Genomic DNA, 20,133 nt, shown 5'->3' on the forward strand with positions numbered 1-20,133 from the left:
TATAATATTGTTATCATGATTTATTAAATGCTGCTTTTTATTTTTACAGGACAATAGTATGTATTATTACAATATAAGATATGTCTTTTAATGTGCTAAAATATATATATATTTAATAAGTGCTGGGGGCTTTTTTGTCTCTAGCTGATCACATGTTGAATTATAGTTGTTTTCATTTTAATTTGAGTTTGTTTTTGTAAACTTATGTTTTGTGTAGTTATGTAGTTTTTATTAGTGTTTTTGCTCCATATTTATATTTAGCACATTTATTTTATTACAGTTTTAGTCATTTTAGTACATTGATCTAAAATATATAAGTTTCCAAGGCAACATTTCAATTTTTTTTCAATGTAGATTTTATTTAACCTTTACTAGTTAAAACTAACAATAACAACACTGTACAACAGAAAATATGTCAACTCTGTCAACATTTTATTAGTATTATTGAGCATCTGTTAATAATGAGGAATACTCTGATATTGTGTGGTGTTCTTCCGTCTGTGTAATATGCTGTGTGTTTCTCTGGTCAGGAGCGAGGAGCAGTGTCTGGTGCGCAGCGGTCTGGTTCAGCTGATGGACAGGCTGTGCAGTCTCAGCAGTCAGAGAGACAGCAGCTCCAACGAGAAACAAACCAAAAAACAGAAAGTAGCTACAATGGCCTGGGCTGCTTTCCAGGTGCTGGCCAACCGCTGCATCGAGTGGGAGAAAGTCGAAGGTGAGGAAAGTTCACGGTTCGAGAAGTACCACAGCAAACCTGTTTAATGTTAACTGCCGCTTGCACTGTTGTTGATTAGGAGGCTCCACAGACGCAGTGCATTCTGGGCTGGCTCGACAGGTGTCTAGCTTGCTAACCAATCACCTGGCTCGTGCAACAGACTGCTGCGGGAACCAGGCGGCGGGAAACGACGCCCTGCAGGATGTGCTCAGTTTGCTCAACGATCTGTCTAGGTACTTCCTGTTTCACCTGAACAACTTCTGTTTATACCACAGTGTTGTTGAATTCTCAATTCTTACTCAATGTACTTAAAAAATAGCAATTTTTATGGAAATGTTGTAGTTTAAAGGAATATACTTGGGTGTGAACTGAAGGTAATATTTTCAGACACTGAATTACATGTAAATTACAGTTAAATTAAATGTATTATAGTTTTATATTAAATGCAATTAGCTGAACATTGGGTAGCACTTTATTTTAAGGTGTCCTTGTTACACGTTACATCTACTTACTATTATAATAACAGTAAATTATGTGTAACTACATGCAAGCAACACTAAACCAAATCCTAACCCTAAACATATAGTAAGTACATGTAGTTGATTAATATCACTCAGTACTTAAATGTATAATTGCAAATAAAGTGTAACCATTAGCCACTTAAGTACATCTTTACATGTAATTTCATAATTTTATATATAGGGGTGAATGTACTGACAAGCATTTATGGCAAACTAAAATATACTTTAATGTAATTTCTATTAAAGCTCGCATGCCATGTATTTAAATATATTTGTAATTATGAAGATGCAATTTATATATTTAAAATATATTAAATTTAAATTAGGGTTGTTCCGATACTAGTATCGGAAATTCCACCGATACCACAAAAAATTCTGGCATCAGTATCGGCGAGTACTTGAACTCATGTACCGATCCGATACCATTTTCTTAAACGAGACCTATAGTTATGCGTGCTAACTTTGCTTAATGCTGCAAATCGGAAATCAATTCTTCTTCGCTGCTCAGAATGCAAACAGGAAGTTGTGCTGTGTTGCCACAAGCAACCACTATTTAGAGCAGCGAAGAAGAAATACAAATGAGCACACTGCCAGTTAATCACTCGCAAATGCGATAAATCTTCACCCTGGGCGACTAAATGATATCTAATATTAGCCACTGCTAATAAATAATCAGATTTTACTCGCCAGTGTGTGAGTTGGAGGCAATGTATAAGTTTAGCACCGATATATTGTCACTCGCCAAACACTCTGATTGAGAGCTTCAAAGCTTCACTCTTCATCAAGCGATCTATTTCTCAGATCATCTGAATGAATGCGGCACGCACCTGTATTTGACGTACCGTAAGCTCTAGAGTTGAAGCGCACGACTCGCCGTCGCTTTGCTTTTTTCCCCTCACACGCAGAAAGAGAGGGAGCGAGAGAGTCTTACATGTAGCACGGCAATTCTGCATGGTCTGTAAACGATATTCTTTGTTGTATTTTCCTGTCAAAATAACGGAGTTCCTTTGGAATTCTTCAGCCGGGTTCTCCGGTAGTAGGCGGAGCTAATGCGCAAACGGTAATCTCATTGGCTGGCGCTCACCTATTATCCTCCCTGTTTTGATTTCAGCAAATCAGTTCGAGCCAATGCAGACAATGTGATTAATATTCATGAACCCAGCAGCTCGTTAATCCTTAGTGTGTTTTATATTGTTCTTAGTTGAATTCATAGTATGATTATTATCTTATCAGTGTTATTGATAGTTTTTTCCCCATTTTTACAGAAACACTGAATGACCAAAAAAGCACCACCACCAGTCCTAAGTTCAGTTAAAATGACTAATATGCATTCGTACATGGTTACCAAGTTTTAATTCTAATTGCTAAAGTTCTATCATTAAATAGTACTTGATTATCATAATATATTTATCTATCTATCTATAGTGAAGCACACCATAAAATAATTGTATGAATTCATACAGGGCTAGTAGTACATACAGCTGTATAACCAGATACATACCCAGTTATCGGCCGATATCCTGAGCCCAAGTATCGGTATCGGTATCGGGAAGGGAAAAAGGCTATCGCAACAACTCTACTTTAAATGTAATATTAAATAACACACTACAGTATGATCAAGTACATGTGCTTTAGTATGTAAGTCAACACATCAAAATAAGTGCACATCTTTAAAACATGACAAAATATTATTAAAAACATGATTTAAAATGTGCTTTAAAGTAAAACTTTTAAAAAGTGCACTTTGTAATGAAGTCAAATTAGAAGTGTGTTAAGAAATAGTCATGAAAGTGTCTCTCTTTAAGTCACTTAAGTGGCCTTTTATTTCATTAATATATTATCTGTAAGTACAGTTTCTAAAAATATACTTTTAAGATTTGAAGTACACTACAAATGCACATTCACTACTATTTAGTGCACTTCAAGGGCATCCAGAAGGATCTGAAAACTTTGTTCCTGGAATAATATGATTAATATATCAGTAAATTAAGACCGTGCCTAAATGGTTAACTTTAATTTATTGCTCCTGTTTAAGCACAATGAAAACAAAAACATAATTTATTATTAAATGTTATGTATTAAAAAAAATAACCAGTCGGTAATCGTGCTGATTTAAGTCTAGTTTCCTAAGGTTTGGTTCATAAAGGGTTAAGTAAGTAGGCATGAACATAAGTTATTGCTTCAGTTTGAGTGTGACACAGTTCAGTGAGTCGATTCATTTTGTAAATCATTTTGATTGATTGAAGAACCTGCTCGAGAGTCATTCATGAATTGCATTACACTGGATGCATTTCGCCTGGAGCTAATACAGATGTCATCAATTAAACTGTGCACTATTTATATATTCTGGATGAGTGATGGTTTGAACTGTTGCATCGCCCTTTCTCCTCTTCCAGGAGCCACATTGGCAAAACCATCCTGAGCCAGCCTGCCTGTGTGTCTAAACTCCTGTCCCTGCTCCTGGACCAGCGGCCCTCGCCCAAACTGGTGCTGATCATCCTGCAGTTGTGCCGCGCTGCGCTGCCGCTCATGAGTGTGGAGGATTGTGGGAATGTAGCGCTGCCGTCCTGGAGCTACTCGGCGTATGCGCTGGATGCAGATCAGCAGGACGCCAGTGATCCTGCCTTCCGCATCGCGTCGCTGCTGCTGGCCAAGCTGGCAGACTATGTGGTGCCAGGTATGAGAGAATGTAGCTTGATTTTAATTGCAACAGCGAAGGGTCTCTCAAATTTGATAAATATTTTAAAAAGGCTATTATGTGTCTTTGTGTTCAGACCTTTCCTGTAAAACTAGCTAACTAAGTAAATAAGCTATTATTAAGGAAATAAATTGTTCAAAAATTTGAGGTCAGTACAATTTTTGGAAGTGCTTTTGAATAATAAATCATTGTTGCATTTATTTGATCAAAAATACAGTAAAAAGAAATATTTTTACAATTTAAAATAGCTGTTTTCTATGTGAATATCTGTTAAATTGTAATTGATTCCTGTGATCAAAGCTGTATTTACAGCATCATTACTGCAGTCTTCAGCTTCACACGATCTTCAGAAATCATTCTAAGATGCTGATTTGCTGCTCAAGAAACATTTCTGATTATTATCAATGCTGAAAACAGTGCTGCCCAATATTTTTGTGGAAATTGTGATGCATTTTATTTTCAAATATAAATTATATAAATATAATATGTATTTGTTATTTAAATTTTTTTTTTTACTTTAAAATAGATGAAATATAATAACCTGAAACTATTTTATTTCAGCTTTCATTGCACATTTCTAATTTTTATTTAGTTTAACTTGATCTGCTAAAATAAACAACTAAACTAAACAAAGAAACAAACAAAAATATGCAAAAAAATGATTCAAACTCAAAACCAGAAAATAAAAAAAATGCAAAATATATAAAAAAAACTGTAATAATATCTCAGCGGTACTAAAGTAACTCTGGCTACTAAATTAAAATATTGATTTCGTTAAAAAAAAATGCATTAAAAAAAATCTTACTGACTATTTTCATCAAGGAAAACTGCAAATTGACAGGCACTGTTTTTTACAGGCACTACTTCTTAGTTTATATTATTTAAATTTACTTTCAGGCACTATTTAATATATTTTAATAACTTATTTAAAATGTTGTATTTTTATTATGTTTTTAATATAGGTTGCCAGACGTTGCTCTCCCCCAGCGCCTCTGAGCCCGACACCAGTCTGACACGGGCCTGTCCGAAGAGCAGCACTAAGACCGACAGAGACGCTAGCGAGGAGGGCGAAGCCGTGGATGGCAAGCTCTCCATTTTCATCCATAAAAGAGAAGACCAGTCGTCCCATGAGGTGCTTCAGCCCTTACTCAGGTAAAACGCTACATTCAGCTCACTGAACGCATGGATTCGGACACAAAATTGGAGAAGTTATGACTGATGTCAGTATTTGCGCGACACCTTGCAGCAGCTCAGAGGGTCGTCCCTTCCGCCTCGGCACTGGAGCGAACATGGAGAAGGTGGTGAAGATGGATCGGGACATGACGAAGGTCAGCTCTGGTTTAGTGTGGATGGTTTTGAGCAGAAAGCAGTGCTGGATGAGTGAGATGCTGTTCGTCTGTGTTTTGCAGAGCGGCTGCTGTGAGGTTATTACAGAGGAGGCTTCGTCTGCTCTGCGGAAAGCCAATAAGTGGGCTCAGTCCGGGCTTATTGTTAGTGTGGGTCCCCCAATAGAGAGCACGGGCCAGGAGAATGCTGGGATATCCACCACAGGTGACAAGAAGAAAACCGCCCAGTCTACAGTGTGCAGAGAGAGGAACGCTGAACTGGCTCGGTAAGAGTAATTTACTGCATCTTCATAAGGCCTTCCATCTTTATATGCTGCATACCTGCAAACTCATTGCCTTTCAGTGAAATGTGCTGCTCTGATACTGAAATTCTGTGAATTCATGCAAATTAGAGGCATTTTATATCTGAAGGGAACTGTCTAAAAAGTTTTGATTTTCATCTTACCTACAGTTGTGCTCATAAGATTACACACCCCTTGCAGAATATGCAAATATGTTAATAATTTTACCCAAATAAGAGGGATCATGATAATTCCATGTTACTTTTATTTAGTACTTTCACATAACAGATGTTTATATATACTCCACAAGACAAAATAATAACTGAATTCATCAAAAACTACCCCGTTCAAAAGTTTACATACCATACAAAGAGCATTGCTACCTAAACAACATGTAGTTCTACTATATAATATCAGAAAGTGGTTTCAGCTGCTGATTCCAAGGAATTTGTGGAAGGACAAATGCCTGAAAGCCTGTGATTTGACACACAGCTCAGATCCGGTGCGGCCCTTCATCAGCGGTCACGTGGCGAACAGCATGGCTGCGGAGGTCATCGCTCTGCTGCACAGTCTCCTGACTGCACCTGAATCCAACACGGCTCAAATATGGACCAGCACCGCAGAAAAGGTGAGCTGCGCTCTTTCATAAAATAAAATAAAAAAATACTTCCTTGAGTGCTCAGAGAAACAGACATGGTTGAATTCTCCCTGTGTAGTTTGTGTTTTCTGCTCACTCCATGCTCCTCTCTCTCAGGTGTTGTCCAGGGCCTTGATGTACATCCCTCAGTTAGGCAAGTACGCTGAGAGTATTCTGGAGAGCGGCAACAGCAGCGGCAGGAAGTTAGCGAAGCTGCAGGCCATTGGCCGACAGGCCGTGGCGGCTCTCTGCGCTCTAGGAGGATTCAAGGAGACCATCAAGATTGGTTCTGAAGTCCAGGTGAGCCATTATGATACACTAGCAGTCATTGAACAGTAAGATTTTTATTTTTTTTAAGAATTCTCTTCTTCTTACAAAGCCTGCATTTATTTGATCCAAAGTACAGTAAAATCAGTAGTATTGTCAAATGTTTTTACTATTTAAAATAACTGTTTTCTATTTGAATATATTGTAAAATGTAATTTATTCCAGTGATCAAAGCTGTATTTTCAGCATCATTACTCCAGTCTTCAGTGTCACATGATCTTCAGAAATCATTCTAATATACTGATTTGCTGCTCAGAAAAACGTTTTATTATTATGATGTTGAAAACAGCCAAGTAGAATTTTTTTCAGATTTCTATTATGAATAGAAAGTTCAGAAGAACAGCATTTATCTGAAATAGAAATCTTTTGTAAAATGTCTTTATCATCACTTTTGATAATTTTAATGCGTCCTTGATAAACAAAAGTATTAAGTTCTATAATTTATTTCGCAAAAAAAACAAACTCTACTGACGCCAAGCTTTTGAATGGTATGTTAAAAGCTTTTAACTTCAAATAAATGCTGATCTTTGTTTCTTTCTATTCATCAAAGAATCCTGAAAAAATATATACTTAACTATTTTAAATATTGATAATAATTAGGGCTGCCCCCCTAATAGTTGACTAACCGTTAGTCGAACATAAGAGGCTTGGTCGGCCAAAATTTTATTAGTCGCTTAGTCGAAAAAAAAAAAAATCCACATTGGTGAAGTCATGCAGATCGTTAACGGCTGGTCTATGGTAATACAGTACATCGGGCAGGACATCCAAACGCCCACCTATCATTCATCAACCTCAAATATGGCTTATCATCTGAAATATGTAAGTAGCAGCAACTTTACATGGCCGCTCAATCTAATGTTAACCTAGAGACGTGCGCTATATTGTGTTTGTGTGGAGATGAACAGTAGCTCACTGCAGCGCCGCTGCGCTCACTTGCTCTTAAAATACTCCCGCATTTTTGGTCATACATGAGAGATGAGAGCAATACATCTTTCAAATCTACATGTATTTGTGTGCACTCACAATAACAACAAAACCCTGCGCTTTTGTAAAATAATGAAAGCAAACAGGATGTGCTTTCTGCCGTCTCAGTCTCTGTGAACTTGAGTGCGAAACTTCGAAACTCTGTGTATACTTGCCTTACAGACAGAAAAAATATATATCTATAGGGAGTGAAATGTCTACTTTCAAATGAACCCATTCAAATGGAAAACAAATATTGTCAAATCTTGTAAATCCGTATGAAACCTTCACTACTACGGAGATGACGAGTCAGTGTCGTCCGACTTCATCTCTTAAACAGAGAACAAAGAAAGCATTGTGAATTATTCAAATGTTAATGCAGCCTGTTTTTCCCTGACACATTCATAATCATTACTTCTGACAGTGTGCCGTGGCAAGCTTTATGTGTGCGTTTGGGCGCTTAGTAGGCAATTAAAGGCTCATTATTATGATTTAAATGTTTTATTAATAAATGTGTGATTAGTCGACTAATGTTTCAAATGAACCTCTACTAGTCGACCAGAAAAATCTTTAGTCGAGGGCAGCCCTAATAATAATAATAATAATAACAAATTTTGAACAGTAAATCAGTATATTAGAATGATTTCTGAAGGATCATGTGGCACTGAAGACTGGAGTAATGATGCTGAAAATACAGCTTTGATAAATTATATTTTAAAATATATTAAAATATAAAACAGTTATTTTAAATAGGAAAAATATTTCACAATATTACTGCTTTTGCTGTATTTTGGACCAAATAAATGCAGGCTTGGTGACCAGAAGAGATTTCTTTAAAAAACATCTTACTTTTTAAAATCTTTTGACTTGTAGTGCAAATATACATGCATGGTTTAGCAGATGACGTACGTTTTTAGCAGATGAATTATTTCAGGTGTACTAGTGTCTTGCTGAAGTGTTTGTCCATGCATGTTCTCGATGGCAGGTGGTGGGTAAAGGTGTGTTGGACAGTGTTGGGGTCGTCATTTCCATTAATGAGCAGGAGGGAATCGCCACGGTCAAGTTTCCTTCCTGCGAGTACCGGCGCACCAGCAAAGCGTCGGACATCCTCACCGTACCCATATCCCGCCTCTGCACCCCTCACTCTGAGGTAATCACACCTTAAACCTCTGTAAAATTGCAGAATTTCGTATATTTAGCATTGCTGTTTACCTTTGCTTTGAACAATGAAAATGTTTTCAGGTCATAGTTTAACTGCCCATTGTTATCTGGCTCTTCCATTTCAACTGTGTGACATAGATGGTGGGGCTTTACACATAACACTAGTTATTCCCTTGTGAAAATAAAGTACAGTCTAGCATACTTTTAAGAAGAGAACTTGTAACGGAAATAATACACTTGAAAATAATTTCCTTGAGTGTGAACTAAATGTAATGTTTTTTGACACTTAATTGCATATTAATTGCTGTTAAATGAAAATGTATTATAATTTAAATTGAGGTTAAATACAGTTAGCTAACATTTTTGTAAGTCCTCTATGCCCCGCCTCTCTCAAACGCTTTGTTTTCTTCAAAGCCCCTCCTTCCGACAAGTGCAGTCTGCTCTGATTGGCCAACTGGCACAGTGCATTGTGATTGGCCGAACACCACAAGTTGCGTCGGAAATGTAACGCCCCTTTCCATAATCGTGAGCTTCAGCTTTCAAAATTATAGTAAAGAAAGACAGTAAATAATGTCCTTTTACCATCAGTTCAAGCCCGAGAGGGGAACAGAGTCGCGTGACAGACACAGTGATGATGCTCATATGTGTTTGCATTTGGGCGGCATTATGCAAATATTTCCAAATCTTGCATGTTTAAACGAGCGGTTTTAGGGGGGCGTGGCAGAGTCTTAACTTAAGGTTTTGAGACTTTAGTCTTTGCAACTTCAGGGATCTCATCTATGCACAAACAGCTTGTAACACTCCAGAGAGAAAGGAAAACTTGAAATCGCATCATATGACCCCTTTAAAATAAATTTGTAATTTCATATTTGTAATGAAGTTGCAATTTAGTACAATATATTAACTTTAAATTTTAATATCAAACAACAGTTAAAACTGATAATCAAGTACTTTGTTTGCTTATTATGTTGGTCATCACATCAAAACAAAGTGTACTTCGTTAAAACATGACAAAAGATTATTAAAACTGGCTGTCAAATTAAAAGAGTTGCTTCAAAAGAACATTTTAAATCATTATAATACAATGCACTTTTTACAAGTATACTTAAGTATGTTAAGATGCATATGAAAGTGTGCTCTTTAAGTTTTAGTCATTTTTGTACTTCAGGTTAAACTTTTAAACTCATTTAATTTCAGCCTTATTTTAATTAACGCTTTTTTTTTTAAATAAATGTTGTATTTTTAATTGTATTTTTTTTTTTTTAACCATGACAGAATTTTTTTTGCAAACAAGCTTTCCATCATGATGTTCATTTCTTTTTTTATTGGAATCAAATTACTTTGATTAATAATGTGGAATCATCTTAACTAGTTAGTTAGTTAGTTAAAAAACATGCCCCGTTTTGTAAATATAAAGTAGCAACCCACTGTTTACTTACCATTGAGCTGACTAAATTGCTGCAAGAAAGAAATGCAACACTTTGAATTTCCACTTTGAGATGTGAATAAACTTGTCTTTGCCTGTGGACTTTTGAAGCGACGTGTGAAGCAGCTCAGATATCTGCTGTCATGTCATGTCTCTTACGCAGCTCTGTGTGTTTGTGGTCAGGCTCTGCCGCTGCACAAGCTGTCCATCACAGAGAAGGTTGTTCAGGCTGTGCAGTCCATGCTGCTGCCGCAGGAGGGCAGTCTGTCCATCCACACGTCCCTGCCTGCGTCTGGAGACGGCTCCAGTCCTGTGATGGCTGTGGTGCGTCTTCTGGCCGAGATCAGAACCAGGTCAGACCCTCAGTGCACCAGGAATATATGAATTGCTGCTCTTCTTGTTTGTGCATTATTGTACAGTAGGGGTGTAACGGTACACAAACATGACAGTTGAGTGCATACCTCAGTTTTGACGTCACGGTTCAGTATGGTTTCGGTATGGCTCCCTCAGCTTCTGCTCTAAACTATAGGGAGCCCTTTTATATCACTATAAGGTTACAATTAACAACAGAGCCCAAACTTAAATTCAATTACTATTTATTTTTAACTTTAATAATCAGCACTCAAATTAAAAAAATTAATGCAAACATGTAAATTGTTTTTAAATTAACTTCTAAATTATACAATTTCTATTTGTTGTTAAAATATAATAAGTTACAGAGTGGCTGTCACAACTTCTTTCATAACAGATTTATTTAAACGTATTAAATAATGAAGACCTCACTAACAGGTAAAGTAAAATATAATAAATATATAGTCAATATTTCATGAAATGCTCTTCTCTAGACTTCATTTCTATAGCAAATAATGGACACTGAAATGCCACGTGACATTTTGTTTACAAGCTGTTTTAATGGTGTCTTTCCGTGGTTTTTTTATGTTTATTTCGGTACGAATACGTGTCCCGTTACACCTCTATTGTACAGTACTGTTTGGGATATGGGGTGCTTATTGTGCGTGTTTGACTCGATCAGAGCGTGTTTGGTGATGGCGCAGCTGCTGGAGGACAGCTCGTTCTGTGAGGAGTTCATTCAGCAGTGTCCGGCAGCAGTGGAGGTGCTCAACCTGATCGCTCAGGAGTGCAGTCCTGGTGAGAGCCCACACTAAATGATCTCAACCCGAATGCAGCATCAATGCAATGTGATTTTTTTTTTTTTTTTTTTTTATATATCCAAAAACAGTAACCGTAAAATAAAATATGAAATTTATTTTAATAAATTAAAAAATAATCAATTTATATTTTTAATACAGTTTATATAATTTGTATAAAATTAATAAAAAATTTAATTTTAATTATATATAACCATAATAGTAAATTTAATAATATTATCTTACATCACAATTGTAACCCTAGACCCCAAAACCAGTCATAAGGGTAAATTTGGGGAAAATAATCTTTCCATTGATGTATGGTTTGTTATGATCGGACAATATTTGGCTGAGATACAACTATTTGACAATCTGGAATCTGAGGGTGCAAAAAAATATTGAGAAAATCTCCTTTAAAGTTGTTCAAATGAAGTTCTTATCAATGCATATTACTAATCAAAAATGAAGTTTTGATATATTTACAGTAGGACATTTGCTAAATATTTTCATGGAACATGATCTTAATATCCTAATGATTTTTGGCATAAAAGAAAAATGTATAATTTTGATCCATACAGTGTATTGTTGGCTATTGCTACAAATATACCTGTGCTACTCATGACTGCTCAATACGGTTCATTAGTTAATATTAGTTCACTACTTTAGTTAACATAAACTAAGAATGAATAATACTTCTACAGCATTTATTAATCTTAGCTAATGTTAATTTCAGTATTTACTTTATTAAAATCAAAATTTGCGCTTGTTAACATTAGTTAGTGCGCTGTGAATGGCCTAACAGTGAATGACTGTATTTTCATTAACTAAGAGTAACAAAGATTAGTAAATACTGTAATAAATGTATTGTTGGAGTAACCGTATTGTCAAGTGTTAACCAATACATTAACTAGCAGAGCAAACCTCGTTGGTTCTTGAGTTTGAGTTTCTGTTTACCATATTTGATGTGCTTTGATCAATGTTTATATAAGAATAAAAGCCTCAATTAAATGTTTATCATATGAAGTGATCATGTCTCTTCAGTAGCAGTGTTATAGCAGTTGTTATTTTGTTAACTGATTAAAAATAGTTTTTGTTAATAAAATTAAGCTAAAATCAAATATAACGATAAAATGATTCTAAAATGATAGAAATTAATGCTTTTATTTAGCAAGGATGCTTTAAATTGATCAAAAGCGATTATAAAGACATTTATAATGTTACAAAAGATGCTGTTCTTCTATTCTTCTTCTTTCTATTCATCAAACTCAATAATAACAACAATAATAAATGTTTTTTGGGCAGCAAATCAGAATATTAAATGGAAAACATATTTCAAAATTGAACTGTTTTTGCTGTACTTTGGATCAAATAAATTCAGGCTTTGTGAGCAGAAGATAATAATAACATTAAAAAACTTTTGGCTGGTAGTGTACATCCTCCAGGTCTTCTGAAGCCATGTGATATCTTCCGTTTATTGGCATCTCTGGCCGTGTGTGTTTGCAGGAGAGCGTTTAGTGATGGTTGAGGCTCAGTGTGAGCGGGTTCGGATGCTGTATCGAGACTGCGCTCGTCCTCCACCTCCTCCAGTGCAAACCGATCAACGACAGGTGAGATGAGCCTCATTACTGCTTCAGTTAATGAGATCGAGAGTTGTGTGATATTATCATGTCAGTTCTCCTTGACATGCCTGCTTGCCATATATGGACTGCCCTGTAAACACACAAAACAACTGGCAGACATGAAGCACCTCAAAGCCTTCTGATTGGCTGAAACTGCTTTGTTAATAATACCTTGCTTAGCAAACACAATGTCTTCCTCTCTCCGCAGCCCAAGGAAATCACGTGGTGCCCGTCGCGCGTCTTCCCTCCGGTGCGCGCCTGCATGTTCTCCTCACACCTGACCTCTGTGACCTTTCTGGCCGATCCGAGCGCAGGCGGAGGCCTTCCCAGAGGAACGTTCATCTACGCCACTTCACCTGTGCCTGTCCAGGTAACCACAGTTTGTTTTTTTTAGATTTCAGTTTTATATTTTCTAGTTTCCTTTTAATTTTAGTAAATGTTTTAATCATTTTTTTTAATGTCTATGTAGTTTTAGTTTTTGGTTTATTTACTTTGAGTTATTTTATTACTTCAGCTTAAACTACATGAAAATGAGACAACTGACCATGTCAACTAGGGCTTTTTTGAATTTTGAATATTCATCGAATTTAAAACGTTCGAATGCAAAAACGTTAAAACATGTAAAATGAATGTAAGTTCAACTTTTAATTAAAAGACATGTCTCGAGACTTTATTTTCCCCATCCAGCTGCATCTCATGTTTTTAAATGAATAAAAGTACTCTTTGTGATTGGTTTTCGGTCCTTTGCATTAAACTATACTGTATACATACTTGATGCTGTTTTGTTTCTAATTGTTTAAGCAATTTAATTATTTCAAAGATAGTCGTGTTATTTTATTGCTTTGAAAAAATGTGCATTAGTAATATTTTGCTCAATTCGTCAAAGCTTTTTTTCCCCCCTAATTGAAATTATGCCTTTTAAATTTGAATATAATTTGAATATTGATAATATTTAAGTACAAAATTTTAATTTAGTTCTTCAGCCATTTTTACAGCCCTAATGGCAACTACCTGAAATTGTTTTAGTTTTTTTTAATTTCAGTTAATGTTTATCTTATCTCGAGTATTTGTTATGGTTTTCCTTTTAGTTCACTATAATAACCATGGCAAGGACTCATTACGTTAATAAAAAGTGACATTAAAGGCATTTATAATGGTACAAAAATAAATGCTGTTCTTTTGAACTTTTTATTCATCTGTGAATCCTGAAAAATAAAATGTATCACTGTTTCCACAAAAATATTGTGCAGCACAACTGTTTTCAACATTGATAATAATCAGAAATGTTTCCTGAGCAGTAAATCAGTATATTAGAATGATTTCTGAAGATCATGTGACACTGAAGACTGGAGTAATGATGCTGAAAATACAGCTGCAGATCACAGAAATAAATACATTTTAACAGCTATTTTAAATTGAAAAAAAAAAAAAATTTATCAAATAAATGCAGCCTTGGTGAGCAGAAGTGTACGCTAGTGTATAGCCAATAAGAGTAGTGTATATCTATCTCTAATCTGTTTCTGGTTTCCAGGCCCCCTCCTTTTACTGGGAGATCGAGGTTGTTTCTTTCGGAGACTCAGAGGATGACAGCGGCCCTATAGTGTCGTTTGGTTTCTCCCCGGAGGCCGAGAAGCGAGACGGCGCCTGGACCAGTCCTGTGGGCACCTGTCTATTCCACAAGTACTGACCCGCTCCATTTAACATGCAATACAATGTTTATTTATAAAGCACATTTCAAAACACCCGAAGTCACCCAAAGTGCTGCACAGAGCATGCAAAATAAAAGATTATAAACAATAAAACAAACTATAAAACACACATACTGTAAAATGGATGAGGTTCACCTAAACAGAGAATCATTGCGCAGCAAGTCAAGAAATATTGATGCCATGGAGAAGAAATGTGAGCCTGGAGCACAAAATCAGTAGCACAGGTATATTTGTAGCAATAGCCAACAATACATTGTATGGGTCAAAATTATCCATTTTCTTTTATGCCAAATTTATATTAAGATCATGTTCCATGAAGATATTTTGTAAATGTCCTACCGTAAATATATCAAAACTTCATTTTTGATTAGTAATATGCATTGCTAAGAACTTCATTTGGACAACTTTAAAGGAGATTTTCTCAGTATTTTGCACCCTCAGATTGCAGATTTTCAAATAGTTGTATCTCAGCCAAATATTGTCTGATCCTTACAAACCACAGCTTTCAGATGTTGTATAAATCTCAATTTGGAAAAAATGGACCCTTATGACTGGTTTTGTGCTCCAGGGTCACAAATACGTTTTAAGAGTAGACTTAAAAATAGATGAAGTTGAGGCAGATCTGATATGAACTGGGAGATTATTCCACAATTTAGGGCCAACAACAGAAAAAGCACAATCACCCTTGTTTTTGAGTCTTGCCCTAGGAACTTGCAATAAACCAGAATCAGCAGATCTGAGTGATTTTGACTGAGTGTATGAATGCAACAAATCAGATTATGGAGAGATTTATAGACGAACGGTAAAATTTTAAAAATTGATTCGATATATGACTTTGCAGCCAGTGCAATGTTCAAATGCTCATGTTTGCACTTCCCACAAAAGTGAAACACATGACTGAGGAACATCGAGATATTACAAGAGCATGCATAACCATTTCAAACTTCTTTAGAGACAAAAATGGCTTCACCTTCGTCAAGAGACCAAGATGATAAAAACAGGACTTGACCACAGCACTTATCTGCTTATCAAATTTAAGATTGTTAGCAAACCAAACACAAGTTTCTGGCACATGTAGTGCTGTATGGTTCACTGGACTCTTTTCTGCTTCCCATCCTAACTCTCTTCTTTGTGTCGTTCTTGTTGTTTCTCTCCCGCTCAGTAATGGGAGGGCGGTACACTATAACGGCTCCAGTTTGCTGCAGTGGAAGAGTGTGAGACTAGACGTGGCTCTACTTCCTGGTGAGACAGGACGGCTTTTATTCATTTGAGCATTCAGCCATCAACTACAAGCACATTATATTGTTCAAGCCAACTGTTGGGAAAGCAACTTTTGAAGCTGTTAAAGCACATTTAAAGGGATTGTTCTGTACTAGCTTCTCTGTTCTTTTTGTATTCTATCGGTTTTCTTTTTTATTTATTATACAGTTAACAAAAAGCAAAAAAAGGCTTCTAACACTAGCTACATGTTTTGCATTAGGCTAACTGAGACTTGTTATAGCACTTGCATATCATTGGTCTTTTGTTGATTTTGATTGCTTCAGTTGTCCTCATTTATAATTCGCTTCGGAGCATCTGCTAAATGACTAAATGTAAATTAAATTTTTACAAATAAATAAGTGTACATAAATAAATAAATAATATAAAAAATTAAGTGAGACGGTATTAAAATTAAGTAAAAAAAAAGAAGGAAAAAAAAGAAAAAATAATCTGCCACTGGTGTAAGTAAAATTTATGTTTGAATTAAGTTTATATTTCTTGTCCCATTAACAGATATTTTTTTCTTATTTTAATCATAAATCTGCTTAATTTTGATGCATTATATTAAAATAAGTCTCAATATAATATGCCATTTTGCTTCTCAAATAAACACATCTTGATTGGAAAACAAGACAAAAATACTGAAGAAGAAAATCAATTTTGCAGTAAAAACCAATGTACAAAAACATGCCAATACTTGTTGGAAAAAGCATCTTGTAACAGAAAAAGCTGTGCTGTTTATGTAATAGAATATGTAAAGTTAGTAGGGTTTCTACATATGTGACCCTGGAGCACAAAACCAGCCGTAAGGGTCCATTTTTCGATTTTACTACATTTCTTCATGGAACGATCTTTACTTAATATCCTAATGATTTTTGGCATAAAATAAAAATCTGTAATTGTGACCCATACAGTGTATTGTTGGCTATTGCTACAAATATACCCAGCGACTTGAGACTGGTTTTGTGCTCCAGGGTCACATTTAGTAACTTACTCCCCAGTGCTGGTAGGCAAACATTTGACAAAGGCCACCGTTTCTGATCAATCACAAGTTTTGTTGTTCATGTGTAATTCTGGAGCTGCTCTGGTGATGGTTTGTGGTGTGTTTTGACACAGGTGATGTTGCAGGCATCGGTTGGGAGCGTTTGGAAGGCACTCCTCCTCCACCCGGACAGCCTCCTAAAGGAAGAGTGTACTTCACCTACTGCGGTCAGCGTCTCGCTCCTTACCTGGAGGACGTGGCCGGAGGCATGTGGCCTGTAGTCCACATTCAGAAGAAGGTTTGCACTCAAAAGATAAATAATGAGGATTAATAAATCAATTATAGGTTAAAATGGATATGCTTGGGAGGAAAACAAGCCCCTGAAAGTGGTGTTGCTGGATATGTTGTTTTCAATGTTATTTTAGTTTTATTTGTATACTGTTATGGTATTTATTAATATTTTGAATTAACTTGTATATTTTCAGTCTTCATTTTAATTTTAGTAATTTTATTTTATTTCAGTTAGTTGCCAAGGCAACATTTCAAATATTTACATTTTTAAATGTAACTCAACAAATATTTACATTTTATTTTATTGTATTTCAGCTTTATTTCAATTAAAAACAATTTCATTAAGAATAACAACATTGGCTGTTATACCCAATACAGCTAATCAATAAAAAGGAGAGATTATAAATTAGATGGAAAATGAAATATGGAACAAAAAGATGTTAAAAAGACAAATAAGTAATACATGTCAGTTTGCAGAGTGTGAATAAAGACTGACGGGCACCTGATGAGATATAATGCGTCATAACTATTTATCAGTATTATGTATTTTCCTGGGTTCTGGGATATTCAGTGACGTCCATTTTTATGGGTGGTTTAAGCATCTAAAAATGTGCTTATGTAATTGTCTGGGTTTTTATTGCACACTGGTTTCATTATTTGCCCTTTAGTCCTGCTTTATAAACATCTTTAATTGTTCCTCGTAATTCTCTTTTTCAGAGTACGAAGATTCACGCAAACTTCGGCTGCCGGTTGTTTGCGTACGCAGAGGGACAGGCTCACCGAAACGCTGCCGATCTCTGCATGGACCTCTCAGAGGAGATCAGCGCCAACTTCGAGGCTCTGCCCTTCGCCATGGCCTCTGACAGCGACAATGACGCCGGCACGAGCGTGGCGTCTGACTCCGGGTCTCACGGTCCCCCGTGTCGCATCGCCGAGGTCGTCACAGCACAGCAACGTCAGTCCACTCCGCTGAATCCAGAATATTAACTTATAGTTTCAGATCAAAAGAGCTGTGTGCATTAACTCTTTCCCCACCAAGCACGGAAATTTCTGGGTTTCTGTGTTTTCACTGCTAGGGGGCGCTATTACGCATCTCCTGAATGAGTCTAGAAAGTGCCGATCAAAAACACAGACCAGGAAGATGCAGAAACCAGCGATCTCATATGTATACATATGCATATGAAAAATAATGCGCTCATCAGCACTAACTGCATATAAATGAAAACTGGCTAATGTTACAGAGTGAAATGTCAATCCAGGAAGTGGTAAAGGCCTGTGATCAAAGCATCATTCCTCCAGTCTTTAGTGTCACATGATCCTTCAGAAATCATGCTAATATACTGATTTACTGCTCAACAAACATTCCTGATTATTAAAACTTTTGTTGAAACTGTGGAAAGTGGAAACTTTTTATCTTTCAGGATTCAATCACAGATGAATGAAAGTTCAAAAGAACAGCATTTATTTGAAATCATATAAAGCAACATCATAAATGTCTTCACTGTCACTTTTGATCAATTTAATGTGTCTTCTTTCAAAAACTTTCTTAACTAACTTTTGGTATGAATGTCCCCTCCTCCTACAGAATAAAATGAATGATCTGACTGAATCAGTAAGGCAGATGTGATTTAAATGCAGTTCATGTGGGTTAAACCTTCTTATCATTTTGTTTTGTTCTCAGAGTACAATAGTGATGCCTCTTGTCACTACAAGGTTGAACTGAGTTATGAGAATCTGGTCGTCTCGGGGCCAAACGCTCATCTGCCACCGATTGCAGATGACGAGAGTGATGATGAAGATGATGAAGATATTCCTAGGGTATGAAGAGCTCATAACTACACCCTTAACTTCCTCACAAGCCATTTATATACATTATACACCCCTAACACAGTGACTCTTGCCTTCTCTTTGTGAAGGAGGATCATTATGCTTTGCTGGTGAAAGCATGGGAAACCAAAGTCTTTCCAACCATTCGCCGTCGTTTCAGGAACGAGGCAGAGAGGAAGTCCGGCCTCGACCAGATCAAAGGAGCCCTTCAGCTGGGTGAATGACCACTGTCTCTGTTTATTTGCAATGGCTAAAGACATTTTGCACTTTAAAAAGAGTGCATATTATGTACTTTAAAAGAATATACTGAATGCAAACTGAATGTAATGTTTTCAGACATCTAATTGCAATAGATTGAAAATGTTTTAATTTAAAATTATGTAAAATGCATTTGGCTGAATTTTAAAGTGCTTTTTGACCCACTAAAGTAGGACTTTAGTACATCTTTAGATGTACAGTGCCCTTCATAAGTACTGGAACAGTAAAGACAAAATTGCTCTGTTGGCTGTGGAGTCAAGACATTAACAAATATGATTAAAAGATGAATATGAGACAAAACTACAGAATGTCACATTTTATTATTGGGTGATTCAATAGATGCTTTACCAGCTAAGAAGTTCAGCACTTTTATAGTTTCATCTCTATCTGATGAGAGCATAAGTATTGGAGCAGTTGCCTCTCAGGTCTTTCTAAGTGATCAGCTGTGTCCTGTTGCATTAATTCTTCAGATATTAAAAGCAGGGAATGTGTCGTATCAGTTATATCCATTACTTCTGTATTCTGAATCTTGCATTCGATGATGACACACACAAACCAGGATGAAGATGAGGGAGCTGACTTTGAGAGAAAAGCAAGCAATTTGGATGCTAAAAGAAAAGAGGAAGTCAATTAGAGCTCTAGCTCTCAATTTTGTCTTTACTGTTCCAAGACTTTTGGAGGACACTTTTGTTTCATAATTACATCTATTTTCTTTAGAATATGGTTAAAGTACTGCTGAATGCACTGACAAGCATTTATGGTAAACTAAAATATCCTTTAATGTAATTTCTATTGAAACTTGTCTCATGTATTTTAAATGATTTGTGATGATGAAGTTGCAGTTTAGTCCATTTAAACTATATTAGCTGTAATATTAAATAACAGTACAGTTAAAATGATAATCAAGAACATGTGCTTTAGTGTATTAGTCAACACATCAAAATACGTGTACTTGATAATTACA

General features: G+C 36.0%; 1 protein-coding gene across 1 annotated transcript in view; it reads left to right on the forward strand.

Annotated features, from left to right (window-relative positions):
- The window catches only part of hectd4 (HECT domain E3 ubiquitin protein ligase 4), a gene marked incomplete at its 3' end in the record, with an annotated part of 79,719 nt that overhangs the window by 36,150 nt on the left and 23,436 nt on the right, over positions 1-20,133 (forward strand). Inside the window, exons 34-52 of the mRNA XM_079436454.1 lie at positions 531-715; positions 795-948; positions 3,633-3,913; positions 4,897-5,086; positions 5,181-5,262; positions 5,344-5,546; positions 6,054-6,189; positions 6,316-6,498; positions 8,474-8,638; positions 10,259-10,428; positions 11,109-11,224; positions 12,727-12,830; positions 13,051-13,212; positions 14,374-14,522; positions 15,714-15,793; positions 16,928-17,091; positions 17,802-18,039; positions 18,766-18,902; positions 19,001-19,127. Of these exons, the coding sequence (XP_079292580.1) occupies positions 531-715; positions 795-948; positions 3,633-3,913; positions 4,897-5,086; positions 5,181-5,262; positions 5,344-5,546; positions 6,054-6,189; positions 6,316-6,498; positions 8,474-8,638; positions 10,259-10,428; positions 11,109-11,224; positions 12,727-12,830; positions 13,051-13,212; positions 14,374-14,522; positions 15,714-15,793; positions 16,928-17,091; positions 17,802-18,039; positions 18,766-18,902; positions 19,001-19,127 (3,026 nt within the window). The remainder of the gene's footprint in view (positions 1-530; positions 716-794; positions 949-3,632; positions 3,914-4,896; positions 5,087-5,180; positions 5,263-5,343; positions 5,547-6,053; positions 6,190-6,315; positions 6,499-8,473; positions 8,639-10,258; positions 10,429-11,108; positions 11,225-12,726; positions 12,831-13,050; positions 13,213-14,373; positions 14,523-15,713; positions 15,794-16,927; positions 17,092-17,801; positions 18,040-18,765; positions 18,903-19,000; positions 19,128-20,133) is intronic.

The sequence above is a fragment of the Barbus barbus genome, assembly GCF_936440315.1.
Source record: "Barbus barbus genome assembly, chromosome: 2".
Lineage (NCBI taxonomy): Eukaryota > Metazoa > Chordata > Actinopteri > Cypriniformes > Cyprinidae > Barbus > Barbus barbus.